The sequence below is a fragment of the Oenanthe melanoleuca genome, chromosome 10 (genome assembly GCF_029582105.1).
Source record: "Oenanthe melanoleuca isolate GR-GAL-2019-014 chromosome 10, OMel1.0, whole genome shotgun sequence".
Lineage (NCBI taxonomy): Eukaryota > Metazoa > Chordata > Aves > Passeriformes > Muscicapidae > Oenanthe > Oenanthe melanoleuca.
The window spans coordinates 6,199,918-6,222,485 of NC_079344.1; the positions used below are offsets into that span (position 1 = coordinate 6,199,918).

The window sequence follows — 22,568 nt, forward strand, 5'->3', positions numbered from 1 at the left end:
CCACAGACACCGCAGATCTATGTCCAGATAGGAGACAGAGGAGTCCTTTTTGCTTTATTCGAATAAAGGGAGAGGCCGTGGGGCATTCCCTTGGGATCTCTAAAATTTTTGGAGGACGCAGCCTCCTTTTATCCGAATTTTCCGGCCGCTTTTCCCTCTGTCTTACCCCATGGGCTGAGGTACTTGAGAGGCACAGACTTCCCGGAACGCCTGACACCTGAGATTCCTCTCTAATGTATAACCCTTCCTTTTAATTTTTAATTCTTATACAATTCACAGTTTCCCCCCGTTGCTTCTTTCATCTTCCGATATCCAGTTTAATTTATGAGCAAACCTACAGTTTGTTTGTAAAGGCAAATCTCTTTTTCCCATTCATCAATCAGTGGAATCCATCCCATTGTTTTACCTCTCAGTGCTGGTTTTATCTACCAGCAGATCCACAGCTTGTTTGTAAAGACAAATGCGACATTCCTCTCACTCCTGAGCAGCCCGTGCCCGTGCTACCGACTAAACACCACGTGTTAGTAAACAATTTTCTGTATACAATTTTTTTTAAGGTTTATAATGTGAATAGAAGGCCTGGACCGCAGTGGAAGTTCCACTGGTGCTGAAAAAATGCACATGCCCAGCAAGAGGAGATGCAGCACAGTGCTCCTCACTGCTGGTCACTGAGCTGAACACAGCAGGGAAAAAAAGCCTCCAACATAATCCAAAGCTGATTAAAACATATTTACTCTTTACACCACTGATGTGGTAAAAATGAAGAATATTGGTTCAAAGCATATGGCTTGAGACAGAAATATCTTCCTGCCTAGGGAATCCACATGGGATGTAGACAGGAAGGATATTATCAGTAAAGTAGATGATAGCAAAAAGTGATGCCTGACCCTCTATGCTATATATATATACATGTACATAAATATATATATATATATATATATTTGGGTTTTTTTTCTCAGGGGACTGACTATAGGACAGAAAAAAGTGGTACAAGAAACATGTGTATACTGATCAGCTCCAGAAGGCCTTTGTCTCACCTTGGGCCTCTGAATCTTTAGATAAAAATTCAGTGCTGAAGATGCTGTCCTGCAGATCCATTCATTGAGAAGGAAGTGGAACAGGAAGGTCTTCACCAATAGCAGACCCTGTAAAGAGAGGAGCACAGTATCCTTGGATCCTTCTCCCATCTGAGGTACCAACCACTTTAAATGGGACAATGTAAAAAAGGTAGGGATCTGGCCAAAATATCTTCATTCTCATCCCAGAACAGACAGCAGAGCTGGGGCAGGTGGAGGAGGAACCATATCTCTGTGGATGGAGCAGAGTCATGTTGCCTTCACTCCAGGGTGTCTCCAGGGCAGTGTGAAACAACTTCTGAGCAGGCTGCCTGGAACAGTGGGCATGCAGAGTTCTGTAAGGGGCACAGAGATGCTGAGGGGCTGGGGTCTGGCCCCAGGTTCAGTAGTGGTCATCTTGTGTCCTGGGGGCAATTCCTTCCACCTTTCAGCCTTCAGCCAGCTCCTGTTCCCAGTGGTGTGCCTGCCAGCTGGGCCCCAGGCTTCAAATAGCCATCTGTTCTGTGTCTCACTTGCCACACCTGCAAAATAGAAATTGTGCTTCAATTGGATATCTACTGCAAATTAACTGGTACAGATAAGATGTTTGTTATTAGTGTTACTACCATGGCAAATGCAGTGTCTAAATTGAAATGCATTTATTCAGGATGTATAGTGCTAAGGATGTAGAAGGGTTCACAGGAAGCAAGTTTGGGTGAAATAACAGAGGATTTTATGTTAGTGTTATTTAATGTATTACTGTACCTCTCCTTATTAAACAGTCCAAGAAAATCCTATTATCTATCAAAGCAATGCAACTAAAATTTTTCCAGTCTAAATATAGTTGGTGATTTACCAGTTGAAATGCTGCTGGCCAACATTTTAAGGCCTGAACCATCAAGATCTTATGAACAGAGGCTGCTTACATAGATTGGTTTTCTTTCGAGGCCATTTCAGAAGTATCTCCCCAATTCAGTAATTTTACATGTGAGCAAGAGTCAATTTTTTCGTCTATCCTAGGTCTGAAATTTGCTGATCAGGAATTGAACCAGGGGATTTTATTTACAGGTCACTGAATTTGATCAACAGCTAGTCTTTAAGGGAAGAGATCAAAACACGCACAAGACAGTAATCAAGTCCAGATGTTGTCTAGAAGACAAGCTCCAGTTCTAGCAGGAATTAATTAAGCAAAGTCTTACAAGCTGTGTCATAAGGAAACCAGATGAAAACAACAGCTCCTGTGTTTTTTTATTTTAAAAATGCAACAAACATTTTGAGACAACTGACCACATTTTGGCTACAAATAGTTCAGTGAGATAAAACTTGCTTTTGGGTGCCCCAGTTAATGATTTACTGGTACAACCTGCTGGCAGTAAGCCCAGTTTAGACAGTGTTGGAAGAATGCCAAACATCTACACTGCATTCACCATGGAGCCTCTGAAACAAACTGTGGGTGTAGGGAAGGCTGAGCAAGGAAATGCATTGTTTTGGGATCCACAGGATCCCAGCTCTCAAAGGCATCCCCCAGAGTGGAGTAAATTTTTTTCTAGAGTAGTTGTCCCCTTATATGTTATATCCTGAGAGCGTTTACTCTGCCACTGTGCTTCTTTCAACAGGTCAAATACATAAATAAAGATAAATTTGAAAGGCTAGGTGGGCAAAATGTTATGCAAAGGTTGTGCCAGGGAAAAAAACACTGACCTCTCAGATGTGCCAGCCTGGGAAATCCCACACATGGGAAATATGGTCAGTGCAGGTGACCACAGTCATTTGATGCAAATGTATCAAAGCAGGCATAGCCCATAAATGGGATCTCCTGTAGCACAGGCATGGGATGGAGCTCAGATTCATGAAATGTATTGAATACATTCGTATTTTAATGTTGCAATTGGGAAGAATGAAAGATTATCTAGTACATCTGCATTTAATCTATTTACCATGTATGTTTTTGTTGGTATGCCTCATGAATACAGGTGACCTGCACTTTTTCTTTAACAAAGACTGATTATATTTCTAATTTTTTGATTGCAAATTCCATGCATGCGGTATAAGGACAAAAGAAACATGAAACCACAGCCAAAGAAGAGCAGAATCCTGACTTGAGCCAAACTCTATACTCCTTGCAGAGGATTGTTACATTTTTAACAGAGAGTAATATGAAGTGAATTTGTCATCAGATATAAGACATGCAGATGGAAAAGTCAGCATGGGAGGATTTCTTTTCCTTCATATCAAAGGAGGAAGAGTTTCAATTTAATAAATAGATTTTAAGGCGTGATGGGAAAATCTGAGTGAAAAAACTTGTAGGAGTTTATCAAAAAGCAAACACCCCAACGTTAACTTTTGCTCTGTGTAGATAGCATACATTTCCCTTTCCCAGTATTTGTATAATTATGAGTGACTCATTCAAGCCCTGATCCTACACACCAAGATTAAATCCCAAAAGAGAGTTTAATCCATGTCAATAATTAAATCCACATTTCTGTCTCATGAATGAGACCCTTTTGCAGGGAAGCTTCAACCCCACCATCAAACCAACAAATTGCTTTTCTGCCTGAGCCACCAAGTTACAGAGCAGAAGATTTCAAAGCAGTTTGGTTCAGCTTCCCTGATGCTTCTGGGAAACAAAACCACAGATGCAAACCCTGTTTCATTTGAATGCTTCAAGGCAGGAAAGGAAAGTGAAAGACTGTGGAATAAATGGATCTGATTGTTTTCCATTTCTGTTGATCTGATAACATTTTAGATGTTTGGCAAAAAAGCTGTTAACTTTTGGCTGGATATCCCATTTTATGAGAAGTTTGAGGCAAGGAGGTTCAAATGCAGCTTTGGAGGATTTCTCTACACTCTGCACATTATTGTGGATACAGGTGTTTCCCTTAGCAGCAGTGGCAGAACACCCAGGGTAACCATTCTGCCCCTTCTATTAGCCTGAGGTTTCTGCTCTGTCTTGCTACAGATGCCTGAGGTGTTGGGAGGGTTTGGTGTTTCCAAGCTGTACTTTCTTTCCATAGGAAAATTCAACTCTAGTGCAGCATCTGCTTCTTAACAAGGCAATGTCTTCTTTTCCTGCCAGTGTGAAATGAAACTTAAAGATATCCCAATCATTGGAGCAGCTTTTCTGCTGCTCGTGACTCATCACTTAGTGCTCAGAACCAAGGGCTTCTGTTCAACTAAATCAAAACACCCAGTGAAAACATTCTGAAAAATTAAATTATGGACATGCTTAATTAAAAGGGGTTCACTCAAATAATATTACATATAATTTCAACCTTACTGTGGAATAATAGAACAAATATAAATCGAATTGCCAACACTAATTAACAGAAGAAAGCAAAAATATCAAAATGGTCTCAGAGGCCAGCATCCTCTACTCCAAAATTGGCTCCCTGAGATGACACATCTTGGTTGAGGGTGAGGGCCAGCAGGTTTCTGCTGCAGGACCTGCTTGGCTGGCTCAGTTTGCAGCAGGTGCTGAGAGGAGCAAACCACGTTTTTTGGGATTAGCTGCCGACACGTGTGCCCAGAGCTGAGCAGAGGAGCGCGGGCAGCACACGCAGGGAGTGCGGGCAGAGCTGTGCTTGGGGCAGGGGCGGTGCGGCTGGCAGAGCACCCAACCCGCAGCGCAGTCCGTGTTCGTGAGCCGCACAGCTGCGGGACGGGCTGAGGCTGCATCGTGCCGAGCCAGAGGCGACAGGGAACACGCGGGTCAGGTGGCACCTCACCTGCAGGCTCGGGACAGACAGGCGCGGAGAGGGCTGAGGGGGCAGGGGGACCAGGAGGGTGGCCGGGCCGGGGGCGGGAGGCGCTGCTGCCCGTGCCGGTACCGGTGCCGGTGCTGCCCGTGCCGGTGCTGCCGGTGCCGGTACCGGTGCCGGTGCTGCCCGTACCGGTGCTGCCGGTGCTGCCCGTGCCGGTGCCCGCGGCGGGCGCTGGCGGCTGCCGGACTACGAGTCCCAGCGTGCCCGGCAGGTCCGGGCCGCGCTGCGCAGCCGCCGCGCCGGGCACCCACCTGCAGCCGCGCCGGGCTCGGGGCGCGGAGGGGCGCGCAGGCGGCGCCGGGCTCGGGCGCGGAGCGGCGCGCAGGCGGCGGCGGCCAAGCGCGGCCCCGCGGCGGGGTAAGGCGGCGGCCGGGCCGGGCGGGGCGGGACACGGGGCAGCATCGCCCGCGGGGCTCCGCGGGGCTCCGCGCAGCGCGGGGCGGGCGTGGCGGAGCATCCCCGGCGCGGGGCGCGGATGCGCGGCGGCCCCGATCCGAGCCCGGGCGCGCCCCGGGATCGCCGCGGGAGCCGAGGGGGGCTCGGCCGGGCGGCCCCGCCACGCCCGGGCTCGGCGGAGAGCGCAGCGCCCGCCCCGGCCCCGCCGCAGCTTTGACAGGCGGGAGCGCGCCTGGTGCTGCGGAGCGCTCGCATCTGCGGGGCGCGCCGGGAGGACGGGAATTCGATGGGGCAGTTTAATAAAATACGCAAAGCAGGTGTTTGTGTCAATGATGGTGAGCTGCCCCTCCTTGGAGATCTGCCTTTTGTGTGTCACGGATGCAGAGGGTGGTTGTGCTCAGAACGAGCGGCTCAGAACGACCGAACCAATGGCAGGTTCAGGAGTAGAACGCTGATTTAGGGAATTTAGGAGCGTTCTCAGGGTCCTGAGGAGCAGAGTGTACCCTCAAAACCTGCATATTGGCATTAGATATCACATACTGTCTGTTCTGTCATCTTCTAATTAAAAATTATCAGGGTGCCATAATTCAAGGGGATTTGCTTTAATGGAAACTTTGAAGGAATTTCTTCTGCCAGAGTAAAAATCCACAGTTGATCAACGAGAAACATGTAAAGATAAGTGAGGACTATAAACACCAAAAAGTAAATGACAACAGGTTAGATTAACATAACCATCCTGAGCTTAGCAGTGGCGTGAACTTCTGAAAAAAATTCTAACTATTGCTAATGCGACAAATTCAGAAATTTATCAGTATCAAATATAAATTTAAAAATAATTGGAAGAAGTAATTATATTTTTTATACCATGAATGATACACTGTAGATATATGCTTTTGAAAGTGTTTAGTAGAGGAAATCTTCATCAAGTTATTGGGTTGCTTATTTGTAGTAAATAGATGCAGTCTTTAAATTTTTTATTATGTGAAAGCTTTTCTTTAGCTGATTATTCTCAGAAATTGTCCTTGAACTTCCTCTGTTCTGCCCTTCACTCTTGGAGAGAGGAGCATGTAATGGGAAAGAAACACCTGGGATCACTGGCCTAGTACTGTAGGCATCACATATTATAATTCTTTGCAAGGCATACAGTTACTGGAAAACTGAACTCAAACTCAGGGATACACAGTGATGTCTTGCTGAATTATACTGACAATATCACAGTCCTTCCCATTTATTCTGCACTCATTTGCTGTCTAATGGCCTGCCTGCCTTTGTGCTGGTGCTCTATGCTGTGCACATCTTAACAAGTTTCCACTATGGATATATTTAAATTTTTACCACTGGGTAAGAAAAATGAAGGCTTATGTGACTTATTTTAGTGACTTCTCCAATCTAAATTCCTAATGTATCTTTTTTCCCATTTATCCAGCTTGGTTGTGTCCGAAGTTGGCCAGTAGTCTCTCTCATCTTGATGATCTAAATAATTTTATTCAAAGCAGTGTGCTTTGCTCTCTGATTGCATACCTTTTCTTCCCTCCCCAAATTACTATTATTTCCAATATTTTACAACTTCTGGCAAGCAATGTTTATGCATTTCTGCTGTTGGTAATCTGTTTACTGGCACAGCAGACAAGGGTAGTGGTGGCTTCTGTTTAACAGAGGGTTTTGGTCATCATTATTTGGTGCCCCAGAAATTTGTAAACTTAGTTTTTAAATCCTTCTTTCAAAGAGCAGCTGGGACTGACTGTCCAGCTGCTATGCTAAAATAGGGAAATCTGAGAACAGTGGTGACAAAAAGGTGGCACTTGGTTTGTTATCTGTTGGCAGCACAGGTGGAACAATGCTCGAGTTTATGTTACCCAGTGTCCTTTTTTCCTATTGATGTTTCCAACATGTGGGAAACAAACACTGGTGTTGTCGTTTCCAGGGCTGGTCTGATCAATTTCGTTGTAAAAATAAAAAGTCAATTTCCAGGTAATTCCTTCTCCTGTTTGTTGTTTCAGCTGTCGGAATGTGCACATCCTGAATGGTTTTTGGCTTTGGTTTACAGATAAAATGCAAAAAATGTTGGGAGTTATGATGTCTCTGTACTTTGTAATGAGAAAAAGCAGCTTAGGGAAGATGCAAGAAGAGGTTTATTTGGAAGGTGCCTAGCAGGTTATTATTCAGGACCTCAGTTCTGCAGTCATTAGTGCATGCTCTTATCCAGTCTTTGGGTCTCTGCTGTTTGCATGTTGTTAATTTAAAAGATCCACTTAAATGTACAAGATGTCTATGGAAGAAGGAACCCACAGCCAAAGGAAAATCTGTCCAGTGCTTGACATTTGGAAGATGGTTCAATTCCTTATCTTGCACAGACTTCCTATTTCACCTTGCACAGGGCATTTCTCTCTCCTGGCAGGGCAGTGGAGAGGCTCTCCTGTGGCTGATGGTGTTCAGGGCTCCACAGCAGCTGGTTCCATGTAAATAGGATTGGTCAGGGAGGATACCAGAACCTGGCCTTTGGCTTTCCCCGTTTGCCTCTGGGCAAAGCTGCAGGTCCTTCCTACCCCAGTGTGTGCTTTGCTTTCATGGTAGATGTGCTGATTACAAGGACTAGAGTTCTTTACACAGCACAAAAGCAGGCACTCTGAGCTGGATGAGGACAGCACCTTGTAAACATCACAGCTCTTGCTGTAAGTGTGTGATCCGTGCTCCCCTGGGGACCATGAGCCATGGGCTGCTGTGTCACAGGGCTGGGAGATGTCAGCTCTGGGGCAGTGCTGACCAAGGGCACAGATCTTTACCTGTCCCACGTCAACCAGCACCTGCCTGCTGCAGACCTGCAGGGTCTGGCAGTTACTGAAGGAGGTTAAAATATCATTGGTGCCCCACGGAAGATAATGAGGCCATTTTCTTCTACTTGCTATCAAGTGGGCACTCATCCAGGGGCCCATCAGTCAGCCAGCACTGGTGCAGCCCAGCAGCAGGGTGTTTCTGTTCAGTCACAGTGAAGCATACAGATGACAAATTGGGGGTGGAGCTGTCACTTCATGGCCTGTTTTGCCTGTATAAAAAGACTCTGTCCTCCAGGATTCTCAGCCGTGCCTTAACACCACCCTCAGTTTCAGACAGTGACTGTTATGTTTTTATCTTAGGAGAGCTCATTAACATTGCACAGATTTTCAAATCATCACTTAAGTTCTATAAAGGGAAGAGCCCTACCTTCCAGTTCTACAAAGTTACCAGCTGCAATGAGCAGAAAGATTGTTTCATGAGTTTATAACTAAACTTTACCCCTCAAGAAACAACGGGGAGTGTTGATCTGCAGGAGACAGGACAGACAAACAGGTGATTTCCTGTGCTTGGTGCATCACTGAAATGTCAGACAACCATACATAATCCCACCCATGCAAGGCTTAGGTTTGTTCTGTCATCCTCTTCTTGGTGGTAGGAATTGAGTGATTTAAAGGTTGGATTTTTTTAAGTAGGACTTAAATCATCATAGGGTCACTGTATAATTAGTCATCATAAGTTTGTCTGGAAACAATTCTAATGGTTATAATCTAAAAATATCATGGTACACAGAAACTAGCTATAAATTAATCAGGCATTGTAAAGAAATACTTCCTTTCCAGGACTCAATTTCATGTTTTGAATGGTTATGAGTAATACCACTAATGTTATTTTAGAAACAATCAGAAATTGGTCATTATGTAACATTCTGCCTCTGTGGGAGAAGCAATGTTTCATCTTTCTTTAATCACCAGGGAAAAACCTTTCATGTTATCTGAATCAGAGGGAATACATCCCTTTATGTCTTCTATAAATAATGGTGCTTTCATATGTATAATGTTGCAATATATGTGGTGGTTATTTTTTGTAAAGGGCATGACTGAAGTCCCATTACAGTGAATTAATGTCTCATCTTTTATTTGCATGGAAGTTATCAATCCCCAATTAAGCAGCCAACTGTGATGTGAACTATAGAGTAGCATAAACATTACCAAGGTTCAGAATGCCACATCCAATTATCAAGAGGAGTTTTTCATCACTGAATGATTATCCTAAAATTTCAAGCTTAGTTTAATATCAGGACAACATAATTGTTAATGATACTGCTCTCTATATAGAACTAAATCAGTTTCTGGGAACAGAGCATGAAGTAACCCTACATTAGCTCTGATGAAAACCAGAATTTCAAATATGCAGGGATTCTGAGGGATTTTTTTGCTGCAGTATGACAAAGGATGGGAGCTGGGCTGGGAGTAGAGAGGTTTGGCCACACTCTGACTCTCCCAGAGCCAGCCCTGAGGCAGTGCCAAGGGCAGCTGAGCTCTCCCCCTGCCAGCCCCAGACACCCTCTGAAGGACCCAATTCCACAACTCAAACGGGTGATTTGCTCTGATCCACAGTGACCATGCTGCCATGGGTGTAAAAGGGTTGGAAAAGGGGACTAAACTGGAGCAGGTCTGTACTCCTTATCTTCTGAAGTTCTTCTGAACTTTTTTTTGGGGGGCGGAAACAGACAGAAAATTTGGGGGATTCTAGAAGAGGACATACTTTTTTACAGATCTCCCTTCCATTTTCTACCTATGTGAATTTCTTTGACACATTTACTGTATCTACATCAGGACCTGTAGCTAATGTTGTTCTCATTGTGCACACACAAACCCCAGTTTTGTAATGCAGTGTTCCTACCACCCTTGTGTTCTGTGCTGGCCCTAATGCATTCCTTCTACCTTTTCTGAGATTTATGAACCTCCTACTGCAATACAGGATCTCCCAGTATACATCCTCCATATGTTCATGGTTAGAAAGTAAATTGGTACATTTGTCTTGCCTTTTAAGTATAAAAATTTAAAAAATAACCTTATTTATATGTCAGACAATGGAGTATTTCTAATTTTTTTTTTTTTTTTTTTTTTTAAGTTTGAGCTTTTAGCAGCTCAGCCTTGTTTTTGATAGCCATTCCCAGACACCAGAGGTGTTCCCTGTCTGGCACTGGATTCAGTGTTGGTGGGGGCACTCCCTTGCCTGGACAGCATGGGACAATCATCCTCCTCTACTGAGCATCTGCTTGTGCTGCACAAATACGGCTCTTAATCATAAGGGCCCCAATCCTATTTATTTGTTCCAGTATCAATTTAACTTGGGATTAATTCCACCTGGTTTTTATTTTCATGTTTGGCTACAAGAGTCTATTTAAAGAAAGGGAAGATTTTTGTCCACATTTATGAATCAGTTTCACAACTGTTTTTCAAAACACAAATATCCACTGCTGTGGATACAGAGATAGTTTAAAATAGGTCATGCATCAGGATTTCCTTTCTAAGGATCAGTTGTCGTGATTTGCAAAACTGAGAACAATTTCTCAAACATGATTATTAAAAAATACTTTTTTCCTATGAAAATGCCAAGAACTTTATTAATAGATTATTTCCCATTCATCACATCTCCATATACTTCATAATGCACATTGCCATGCAGTTTCATTCTTAGCTTATACACACTATCCAACCTGGAAAATCACCTCCTGTGTGTCACAGCATTCTCCTCTCTGCAGGACCCCAGAGACAGATGTTTCTCTGAGTGTGTAGTCTGTGTTTTAGATAGCAGGAGGGAGCTGAAGTGCATTTGTAGCTGCTGGTCCATAGGAGATTCTACAGTTCAGGTTGTTCTGACACTTCCTAGGGGATCCAAGCAAATGCAGGTGGGACCCCTGTGACATTCAGCATGAATTCAGCAGAGGAGTGATTCACTCTCAGAAAGAAACATCTGTATCAGCAGTAGAAGATTACAACAGTATTTGGTATCAGCAGAAACCACAGCTTGGCTCCTCCAGAAAGCCCTTTCAGAAGTGAATAAGGATAACAAAAAAGTACTTATGGAACATGGCAGGGTACAGAGGGGTTATATCACAGCTGGTGTTAACTACACCAGGCAATAAGAATTTTATGTAGGCTGACTAATGACACCCTTTTTCTTTCTAAAAACATGTTTTGAATCCTGATGTTGACAGGAAGGGCTGAAAAGCTGTCCCAAATAAAGCAGTATGTATTTCTTTCTTTCGAAGGAATCAGAAATACAACTATAGCCAGGGGTTCTTTGAAGCTCACTGTGAAGCCTCTGTGCTCCACAAAGGTTTAAAAGTAGCACAGGAATGCCTGTGACAGTTCTGCCCCTTCCAGAACCAGCACAGATCTCACCTGTTGGACTTTGCTGTTCAACAGTGGGGCTTAGGCCCATGAGAAATACTCTTTACTGAAACCCAGTGGAGAAAAACAAATGGGGCATGTGCTCCCCCATTCCTTAATCTTTCACTCTTCCCAGTGAGTCTAAAGGGAAACTGCACAGTGTTATCCATGGTCCCTCATCCCTCAGTGTCCCTAATGCAGTGTAACATTCTAGAGTGTCTTCCCTCTGTAGTTAGACTGGACATCTCCCTTCTGCTGTGTGACACCAGATCTGCTTTTATATGCTCAAAATAACAGCAGCAGGGAGCTCTGGGTTAGAACTGCTTTTTTAACTAATGCAAGTTTTTACACAGTAACCATAACAAAGCAAATCCAATGGATGTAGTATGCAAGAATTAAATAGCTGTGCACACTCAGGCCATAGCAAGGAGCTGCACAAACAGCTTATGGCTCTGTTTACATGCACAAAATTAACAGTATCAAATCCAATTAGGGAGGTGGAGATCGTTATCATCACATTAGACAGCAGTTTCCAGAGTGAATCAAGAGTTCAGCATTTCCTTCCCAGTCTGACTGATGCTGAATTGTTGGATTTATCTTGTTCTCTTGACTTCTGATACTGTGACTCTGGTGAAAGGTCAATAGAGAGCATAAACCCAGGACATGAGCAGTGAGTGTTTCAGCCCAGCCTGCAGCAGCCTGTGCAGCAGAGTGAAAGCTCCAGGAAAGCTTCACTGCTGTCAGGGATTGTGGACAAAGAAATTCCCTAAGCAGTGTCTTCTGCTATTGTTCAGTCACAAAAGAGTGGGATTCTGTTGTGAAAGGGAAAATATTAAGGGAATTTCTGCTGCAAATATGTGCAGGCAAGAAAAGCATGATTTCAGGCTCTTCCGTGCACTGTCAGACTAATAAGGATTATTTAACACAGTACTTCATGCCATGAGAGAAGTTAGGCTGATACATCTGTAATATCTAGGTTTAAATTTCTTTTTGGGGTATCCCTGCTGGACATGGTTAAACACCTTCTCTTCTTAATAATTCACAGTGTCTCCTGGCACATCTTCCCTTCATGGCTGAGCATTTGGGCAGTTCACAGAGAATTTGGGGGTGTCTGGTGCACACAGTGCTACCCTGCAGTGCCTCCCCCAAGCAGCTGGTTCAGCTTTGCAGATGTCACAGGACTGTCAGACCATGGCCTTGCTGATCCCAGAGCCACAATTCCTCACTGCAATCCTGCAGTGCTGTACATCCAGAGGGACAGGTCCTGCTGCCAGGAGTCTGCACAGCTACACTGCTCACCCTCAGCCAGGGAAACTGCCTTGGACTCTTACAAGTTGCTTTTCCTACAATATTTAATTGCCCTAACCCTGGGATTACATTTCTGTCTTTTCCAGGAATGTGATTAAACTCCAATAAAATAACCATTTAAAATTAAATAGTTTTAAAAAGCTGTAATCCCCTCAAAGAAATTTTTTAGCTCAGTTAATGACTGCTAGCTGGAATGTTATGTTTGTAATGAGTTTATCCAAAGGAACTTAGAGAAGGCACCTGATGCCTTAGTGCAGTATGTTGTACTGCAGCTCAATTTGGTTTTACAGTTTAAACAAATATAATTTTTAAATAAAATGCTTTCAATATCAAATGAGCAATTTTGATAAAAAAAATTACATGAATTAAACATAAATCAAACTAGTGCTCTTCTTAATCAAAATAATTAGTTCTTTTGTACTGTTTTTGGCCAAAATATCCCCCTCATTCATCACATATGATGAAGTTTTGGTATTATAAGAAAATTTCACAATAGTTGTAACTTTGTGAAACATCAGATGCCAACTACCTCCCTAAAACAAACTCTCAATTTAAAGAATGGTTGAATTCTATCCTGACATTTGGAATGGCTTGATGATGATGATGATGTTGTGCTAGGAAAACAGCAGCCACAAACAGAGCAGGAATAAAGAAAAAAATAAGTGCAGGCAAAATAATGTTTTTTCTTGGAATTGGATAATTGAGTGTTTCAGGTCAAGGCTTAATGTGCCTTGCAGAAATCATAGAATTCCAGATATTTCAAATTTGTAAACTCACTGATTATTCCCTTCCCTTTCAGTAGGTTGCTGATTTCTAGTCTTCTTGATAAATAGAAAAATGAGATATGTTTTAATATTTATTATTTGAATAGTGAAACTTCTAAATAAATGAAATATTTTCATTTGGATTTTGAAAAGAAAAACAAAAATCAGGCTTCTAGCTCATATGGCAAGCAACAGAACCCACATGGATTTTATCAGCTTATGACAACTAAAAACCTGGCCAAAGGAAATTAGGGTTGGGGTTGATACATAAGCCAGTGGTAGGTGCCAGTTGGCTGGTTTCCATATCAACCATAAATTTGTGAATGCAAAAACTCAGCTGCAAAACTGCACAGCTGACTGTGTCATTTGGAGAGTGCTGCTGCTGCTGTGGGCACCCTGGGGAGGGCCTGGAGCACACTGCAAGTCCCCAGTTAATGCTGATTCTGATCTTAAACTCATTCTTCCACTCCATCCCTTTGCAGGTTGATTCTGATTCTAGAATTTGTTCTGGACAAGAAAAAAAAAGAGCAAGTAAAGACAGAGAGTCCTTTGTCATATTGTCATATGACAGATAATATGACAATGACTGTTGTGCTCATGCAAATGAGATCTTCTTGTTCCCAGTCAGTTGGGATCATCTAACAAGGAAACATATTCGAGTTTTAAAACTGCAAGAGTTCGTGAAATACTAAGTTCATATTTTTTTCATGACTGTTTTGAACTTCTGCAGGTCCCCCATGCAGCAGACTGAATTACAAATATTTTGAGCTATAACTAGCATCTCCTCACTCCAAGAATTTTGATGCTAAGTGCTATCATTAGTATCCAAACATGCTGAAGTAAGACTGCCAGTGTACCTGAAAGATGCTTAGGTAACCAGAATGTGCCAAAAACTCAGCCAAGATGATGTGGGTTAGCTTTCAGCCACCAGCAAAGCTGGGATAGGAGAGAATGCCTCAAGGCATTACATTCTGGTTTTTGTTTGTCAGTGTTGACTGTTGTCTGTGACTCTCAGTTTCCTTTGCTCCTGGCCAAAAGAGCAAACAGATACTGTTTCCAAGCAAAAGAAATAAACCAGCTATATTTCTATGAAAAAGGAAAAGTTGCTAATACTTTCCTTATCTGTGTCTCAAAGCTGCTGTTTGCTGCTGCCCCCAAGCACACTGATCCCATCCTGCCATTCCTTGGCTGCTGCAGCCAGGACATCCCACACCCCCTGTGCTGTGCCAGGACATCTTGCTGCTTTGTTTTCATTAATAAGTGTCAATGTGACCCTCAGCACGTGGGCTTTCCAGGACTCTCAGCTAGATGGAGATCCTCACAATGCTTTATTGTTAGCAGTGAGCGAGGCTGAGGAGCTCAGTGGCCCTGGATGGTTGAAATCCTGAGCAGCAGCAGCAGCAGAGCAGCAGGAGCCATGTCTCTGCCCTTCAGAAAGGAGCTGGAGAAGTACAAGAACATCAACGAGGATGAAATACTCAGCAAGCTCTCAGAGGATGAACTGAAGCAGCTCGAGCATGTCCTGGATGACCTTGATCCTGAGGTTAGTGTGATAATTGCAATGCTGCTGTTAGAAATGCCACATGCTGCAGCAGTTTTTATTTCTGTTCTGTTACAGCCTTCTGTACCAGTGTACTGTGACAGTGTACCCTAAAGTATGAGCAGCTCAGCTACAGACATTTTGGTTCTATTCCAGCTGTGCTGTGCTACTTTTCTAAAAGCCACTGTGCTCTTGATCTATCCCATGTCTATTTAGACATGAGCTTGTCTGCAATCTAAATCTTTAATCATGTTGGCACACTGCAACACAATGAGAAGCTTTTTATGGCTGCTATTTCTGAGCACAGCAATAAACAAACATAACCTGTGTTTATGGAGATCAGATCCTTTGAACTTCTGAAATCTGTTGACCGTGTCGTTCAGCACATATATTTTTAGCTAAGAGAACATATTTGGACATGGTTGAGAAAAATAGGATTCAGCTACACAACTGTCCCAGAGAGTAAGAATAATTGGGATATTTGAAGACATTCTCACAAGGAATTTAAAGATCTCTGGTCTAAGAACCACTGGATCCTACAATTACATGGTTACAGTCACAAGCATGCAGGGAATTGTGACTATAACTACCCAAAAATATTCAAACTGATGTAAGAGTTTGAAAACTGGCAGATAAAATGTTCTATCTGGAGGCAAAATGAATTTGGAGAAACACAATAGATTTATAGCTTCTAGTTCTATAGCACCACTTTGCCTGGAAATTAATGGGGGCTTTACTATTCTCTCCTTCCATGTTGCCACTTTCTACACTACTGCCACTTCTTCATTTTATGGTATTTTCAAGTATCTGGCATCTCAAATGGAGAAACAGAAAACCATTAAAAAGCAACACCAACTAACCAAATAAATCAGGCCATGATGCATTTGTAGTTAATGCTACATATGTGCAGTGAATTTGGAGCACACTGGGACATTTGTGCATGCACAGTAAAATAACTGGTGACTTGAGTTCACTGGATTTGTTCAGAATTCTCAGGGTGTTTGCCATGGGTCAGATTTACTGTGCATGTTCTGGCCAGTGAGGAAAAGTTCTGAAGTGCTCTGGGACACCTTCAACACCTTGGCCACTGCAAGGTCCACCTACCTGTATTTCTTTCTGGGATTTCCTGTACTGAAATGTGGGGACCTTGTGCATATTCCTGTGTCACAGGATGCAGATGAAATCACAGGATCCCACAGCTATGTGTTGAAAGTGGGAATTATCTGCAGGCTTCCTCATACTCTGAATAGCTGAAGTCTACCTCATTCACCAGTCTCTTTAATGCCATTCATTTCTGAAGTCTGAGAGATATCTGCTTTAGAATGAAAGGAATTTTTTTTAGTGAGAGAAAAAGAGTAAAGGAATAGAAGGAAATGTACAGAAAACATATCCTTGTCTATATACCTGGACTGCAAACTCTGGTTATAATAAGTATAACAAAGGACTCTGACCTTACTTAGTTCTTTGGTGCTGTGATTGTAAATATGGTTAATACAAATATTAATGGGTAATAAATCAAGAAGATTGGATAATATACTGGGTTTTGTGGTTACATTTAGATAATGTGTATTACTGCTGTCACCAAAGAGTATTAAGCAAAGAGTGATTTCACTTAAAAGCCAGATTTGGAGCACTGTGTGAAGCTGCCTGCTCTCTTTCCATGCCCCTGTCTCTCACAGAATGCCCTGCTTCCAGCTGGATTTCGGCAGAAGGACCAGACCACCAAGGCTGCCACGGGCCCCTTCGACAGAGAGCGCCTGCTCTCCTACCTGGAGAAGCAAGCGCTGGAGCACAAGGACAGAGAGGACTTTGTGCCCTTCACAGGGGAGAAGAAAGGTACTGTGCACCCCTGGCTGGCCCTGGGGATGGGCTGCAGGTGTGCCTGCTGCTGTGTGGGATGTGCTGGGACACAGCAGTGGGGCTGGGCTGGGCAGGGCAAGGCTCAGAGCTGCTGGAGCAGAGTGCAGGCTGGTTTGTCTGCTGCTCTGGGGTCCCAGGGGCAGCTCCATGGTCTGTGGCTGGTTAATGACCTGTCAGAGGGACAGGGACACTGGAGCACCAGTCCAGCAAAGGGCTCAGTCCCTGCTCCTGGTCAGCCAGTGCCCCTGGGTGCACTCCAGCACAAAGGTGCCCTCACCAGCCCTGCAGGGACTGTTCCTTGCTTAGGCATATGCAGGGGTATTGCATTCAGGAGGAAGCACATAAATGCCTTTCTGAGTGAATCCTGCCTACAACTGCTATAAGTAACTCAGGGAATGCAGCTACAAAAAAATAAGTATTTTTCCACTTGTTTACTAGCACATCTGGCAATGTTATTCATGCAGACACTCTCCCTGCTACCCTTGTCCTACAGCTACAGGAAAAAAGGGGAAAAACAGGAAAACCTAATTCTAATAATTTTAACACTGTTAGGATAACCTCAGGGCAGGAACAGTCATAATTTAAACAAACAATATTCCTTTAGCACCACTAGCTCCTTTTCCTTGTTTATAAAATGTGGACAAAAATGCCTGGCCTGAGGCAACCCCTTCATTGGAGAAGGAGCTTCCCATGTCTGGGTCCATTTCTGGCTATGGAATGGATTTGCCATTATTTCAACAGTATCTGCTAAGGGGAAGCAGATACTTCAAGAAAGTCAAGGGCAACATTTTTTACATTATGTACCTTACCTAAGATGTAAAATGTTATTTTTACAATGTTTCATAGGCCAGAAGTCGTTACCATCATTACATTGTGTTCTCAGACTTTGAAACAGTGGTTTCAGACAAATGAGACATTTTTCAGCTAGATCTGATGGAGTGCCATTTCACCATGCAGCATATTCTTTAACCTACCTTTTCCCCCATCAAAACACCCTCTCATTGCCCTTCCCAGGGCTGATTGTGAGCCCGGTGACACACAGTGAGAGGGCAGAGATCCTGCCAGCAGCAGGAGTGGTCAAGCACACACTGTGCAGGAAGGAAGGCACTTTACTGTAATATGGATTTATTGCCAATTGTTTCCAGCCTCCTACACACTGCTGTGTCAGAGCAGGACAAGTCACTGCTTGCAGGTCCCTATTATTTATACCAACACCTTCAGTCTCACTTTACTGATATTTACAGACTTCAGATTAAGATTTTGCATTTTTCTCTATAGTTATATCTGAGATCTCCAAATAAGCCTGAAACTTCAGTGCACAAAAGCCAGCAGTGTGTGGAATTGTATATACCCATAGGGCTGGCCCTTGATCTGTGCAAAATGAGTCCCTGCATTGTCCCTGACAGTGGTACTGTGTGGCCTGGGCTGTTTATTCCACTTCAGTTTTCTTTTGATGAAGCTAAAACAGTATTGTTCCTACATTTGCTTCCAGATGCCCTTAAAGTGCTTATTAGTGCTGCTTATTAGCTCCTGGTGTCTCTGGTGGAAATACCACTGCTTTGCAAACACAACCAACCACACATTTCACTTCCCCCTGAGCACAGAGTGAATGCAGCCCTCCTAGCATTTAAAGCTGTTCTTCATTTGGTTTTTGATTCACTGTGTTAATTTCCTTCAAAATTACAGTTTCAAGAATTATTACAATTATGATGTAACGACAGCATTTTAGCTGAATGAATTATTCCCTTAATTTCCTCTGTTCTTTGTACAATACAAATTCATGGCAAAATCCTCAGTATCAGCTTTATCAGATTAAGTCAAATTAAAACAACCATGTGTTCTGTGATTTCTGCAGTCATTTTACAATTACAATCTAAACACACAGAATTATACTACATTTTCTTTGAAGTCAGAGGCCAAATGCTATAAAAATACCCTTTGTTTCTTTGTTGGTTAGAAATAATTGAATTAATCTGAGATCTGATGAGGCCCAGTACCTTGACAATTGAGAACTGATGGGCTGCACAGTGTCATTTTTTGTGCTGCTTTAAGAGTGCTGGCTTTGAGAACAAAGTTGTTTATTTTGAGCTTGGCATATCCTGAATTGGTACTGGAGTGTGAGTCCTGCTGCCCCTCTGTGGCTTGGCAGGAGCTGTCCTACAAAAACACCACCAGACTTCCAGCAGTGCAGAAGCTGAGCTTTATAAAACATGTAACTGAAATCTCCATCTGCCAAAAGCACTGAAATCCTCCCATGATTGTCTGATAATCCTCCTAATTGGTTGAATCTGGTGAAATGTGATGAATGTTGTACAAAGTCCATGTGTGGCTATTCCTGGGTCTTAGAATCCATGCTTGTAACTGCAGAGTTACTTATTTTCACTTTCTCAAATTAAAAAAAAAATAACAACAGGATGGCTGTATAAAAATATAAATTACTTGATTTACATTTATAAGAAGATATTTCCCATGCAAAGAAGCAAAGCAATACTGAAAGACATTTTCAAGATCTGATACTACATGCTAGATTTAAAGTCGCTTTAATTAGAGAATAATTAGTATTCTTCCAAAGCTCAGTAATTAGTTTGGGAAAAATAATTTAAATTTCTAAAATGTGTCCTCAGAAGAATTCTAAAGAAGGATATCCCTTGAGGAAAATCTTATTTTTCACCTTCTGGATGTTGATGGTCTCTAAGGTGCATTTACAGATTGGTAAATATTTATATGATTATATTACATAGATTTCTGTTAAATTATTTCATTACACTCTAGAAGCACAATAATGTAGCCATTCTGTAAATAACCCCAAATTAATTTGATGCTATTTCTGTTAGTCAAAAATTAAATTCTCAAGCAGCTCTAAAATGCATCCAGGTGTGTATATTTGGGAGAAATTTATGCCAATTTGCCATTTGATATTTAATTTATGACCTAAGAATATTTGTGTGTCAGTAGGATTAGAGTATGTCAAGTGTTGTTTGAAATTTTGTCAGTGTTTTGTGTTATATTTGTGTGCCACTAGGAAAGCATTTATTTTTTTCAGATTTAGGAAGTGGGATGCTTCTACTAAATGTAAAGTGATTTTTCTACCAGTTCTTTCAGTTATCATACAAAGCTAAAACTTGGAAATTCACTGATGAGCTGAACAGAAGGTGACATTTAAAATATCCTCCTTCCAGACTAGTCTGTGTTACATCATGATTTTTTATGTACTGTGACTGCCTCTCTTCTTTTTGTTGTTAATATTTTATTAGAGAGCTCTTGACCAAGAAACAGTACCAAGCAGCTGCTGAAGGACAAAACTCAGTTGCCTGTGTTGGTCTCTATATGCTGAACAGCCATAAGGTTTTGATTGTCCTGGAAAACAAGCCAAAACAAATTCCAGAGCTGACAGGGATATCCAGAATGGTTAAAACACAGGAAGTGTTAAATATGAGCCTTAGATGGGGAGGCTGTTTGTGCAGGGAATTGCCTTGTTTTTGATTGTAATTGTGGTTTCAAGAGGATGGAGATGTTTGGCAAAAACAGTCAAATGTATGGAATGCATTAGGGCTTTGGCTCTCTGCCGTATTGCAGCTTGGTAATGTGCTTCATTAATTGATGGACAAAAGGATTCAAAACTGTATGGGATAAACCTCAGATTTCAGTGGAGACCCAAAGTTTGCCCAAACCAGGGCTGAAATGACCACAGGCACACACCCAGAGCTGGCCACTGAGCAATGTTTTAAAACTGCTTTGCCCACATCCTCCCTCATGCAGGTCAGGGATGGGTATTTCATTGGAATGCCCATTGTGAGGTTTGATGAGCACTGGAGGTGAAGAGTAAGGGCTGGTAGCTGGGGCCATGGTGATGGGCAGTTTGTAAGTGTTTATTTTGTGTATTTTGGATTTGTTCCTACTTAGGACAGATGTTTAAGAAATCCTTACATAGAACCTGATGATCTGTGGAAGTTACTTAGACTGACCCTCTGCACTTAACACAGATAGCTGGGACAGTGGTTGTCAGACTTCCATCACTTCCATGTGAAGTATCATTTTCAAGTTCATGCATGAGCCAGGAATGAAAAGAAGAGGTGGGGAAGATAAGGGGCAGTGCAGGTCCAGAGCACCCAGAGCTCTGCCAGGGCTGTTTCCTCTGCAGTCTGTACATGTGAGCTCAGTGAAGAGCTGAGTCCTGCTGTGACACAGACAGAAACTGGTAACAGCACTGCTGCTTCTGCTTTGTTCCCAGGGTTCTTGAACTGTATGGCACTAATGAAACATAATTCTAAAAAGTTCTTCTGTTGTGAAATGTCATTAGCTATGAAAGGTTGCTATAAGAATTGCTGTTTCAACCCTTCACCACTGTCCCTGTTTTCTACAAGGTCTTCTGCTCTTTGCCAAACCAATTCATTTTGGATCTGATCCAGTTCTCATCAAAGTCATGGAAAAACTCCAGTGGATTGGCCTATTATTATTTGTGGCTGGAAAGGGAAGGAGGACATGCTTGTATGTGATTAAATACTAACATTTTCAGCTGAATGATAAAAGGGAAAGGGAAGAAAGTACCAGAGAACTTTAGGCCAAACCTCTGTTTTCAGTTGCTCTGGCAGAGACCATCTCTGCTGTGGTGCTGTGCCAAGCAGAGTATCAATGCAGCACCAGTAATAAGGACAGACATTTTCAGAAGGTCAGAGTACTAGAGCAGATGCTAATGAGTTCCAATTCCAGTGTCTAACAGACTGCTTTCAGAAGTTAGGGTTTAGTATAGACACACACCATCTTTCTTGGATTGATTGGCAGTTGTTTCACCCCCAGTGCTTAAATGGTTTGTTAAAATTTTTGCCACCTTTTTCCTATTCTTTAGGGCTTAAATTTAGAGCTGATGTTTGTCTCTTAAGGCATTGAAAGCATTGCAGTTGCTGACAGTAATGCTTAGCCAGTGCCTTTCACTGCTTGCTTTTCTAAGACTCTCTTTTAGTTGCTCCTGACTTTGCCAAACTTGCACAGTTCACAGTGAAATTTCCCATGCTGAGAGGCTGCCTCGAGTTGAATTTTTGGAAAGTGTCAGCAAAAAGGACTTAGCTGCTTCCAAGAACAAGATTAGGAGAAAACACATTGTTTTATCCATCTAGAGTAAATTTTTCCAGCTGTTTTTTTATGACCTGCAGTGCCTCCATGCTTTGAAGAGAGGACTTGAAATGTATGCCCTTTGGAATCCCCAGGGAAATATACTGGCATCTTCAAAATATTGTGCTTTCTTGTACATGCAGTTTGTTGTAGTGTTCTCCAAATACTGCCCCTGCTCAGAGCTCCTGGCCCCTGTGCAGGGGGCACATGTGGCAGCACAGCCATGCCCAGAGGGACCTGGCATCCTGGGCTCTTGGGGTGCTCTTGAAATTCCTCATCTGAGAGGTTCCTGTCACACAGGACAAGGGCAGGGAGACTCCCTCCTGCTCTGACAGAGCTCCCCTTCCTTGTTTAGGACAACTAAGGAGAAAAAAGGGTTAAGAGCCAGCAGAGAGGCTGGGGCAGAGGTGGAGGGAGGGAGTTGCTGTGTGAATATTCCAGGATGAAGGACTAGATGTGGCAGCTCTGGGGAAAGCAGCTGTAGAGAAGAACAGTGGAAAGGAAGGGAGGGCAGAAGAAAGAGAGGTGGTGGGAAGGGTCAGGACTCAAAGATTTTCAAAGCCAGGAGACACAGGGGATGGGGAAGGCACAGGGAGCAATGA

The 22,568-nt window shown here is 42.9% G+C and overlaps 2 protein-coding genes across 5 annotated transcripts in view; one reads left to right on the top strand and one right to left on the bottom strand.

Annotated features, from left to right (window-relative positions):
• Nucleotides 1–16: 16 nt before the first annotated feature.
• Nucleotides 17–5,273, bottom strand: LOC130257494 (translation initiation factor IF-2-like). The gene is made up of 2 exons (XM_056500046.1): nt 4,781–5,273; nt 17–1,597 (listed from the first exon to the last, which is right to left on the bottom strand). The coding sequence occupies exons 1-2, from the start codon at nt 5,271–5,273 to the stop codon at nt 1,326–1,328; spliced, it is 765 nt and encodes a 254-aa protein (XP_056356021.1). The 3' UTR covers nt 17–1,325.
• LOC130257478 (tropomodulin-2) overlaps nt 4,584–22,568 on the top strand; it is a 34,094-nt gene continuing 16,109 nt past the window's right edge. Inside the window, exons 1-3 of one of the 4 annotated variants that reach the window (XM_056500025.1) lie at nt 4,584–4,763; nt 14,799–15,000; nt 16,677–16,833. In XM_056500025.1, the coding sequence (XP_056356000.1) occupies nt 14,830–15,000; nt 16,677–16,833 (328 nt within the window). In that variant the 5' untranslated portion in view covers nt 4,584–4,763; nt 14,799–14,829. Of the gene's footprint in view, nt 4,764–5,086; nt 5,174–14,795; nt 15,001–16,676; nt 16,834–22,568 lie in introns of those variants that run through there. The other 3 variants (XM_056500026.1, XM_056500024.1, XM_056500023.1) reach the window with 3 other exon arrangements.

Coding starts and splice junctions, on each gene's coding strand:
- LOC130257494 (XM_056500046.1), bottom strand. CDS start 5,273: ATGCTCCGCCACGCCCGCCCCGCGCTGCGCGGAGCCCCGCGGAGCCCC. Junction 1,598..4,780: donor TGTCTGTCCCGAGCCTGCAG/GTGAGGTGCCAC, acceptor TCTATTTTGCAG/GTGTGGCAAGTGAGACACAG.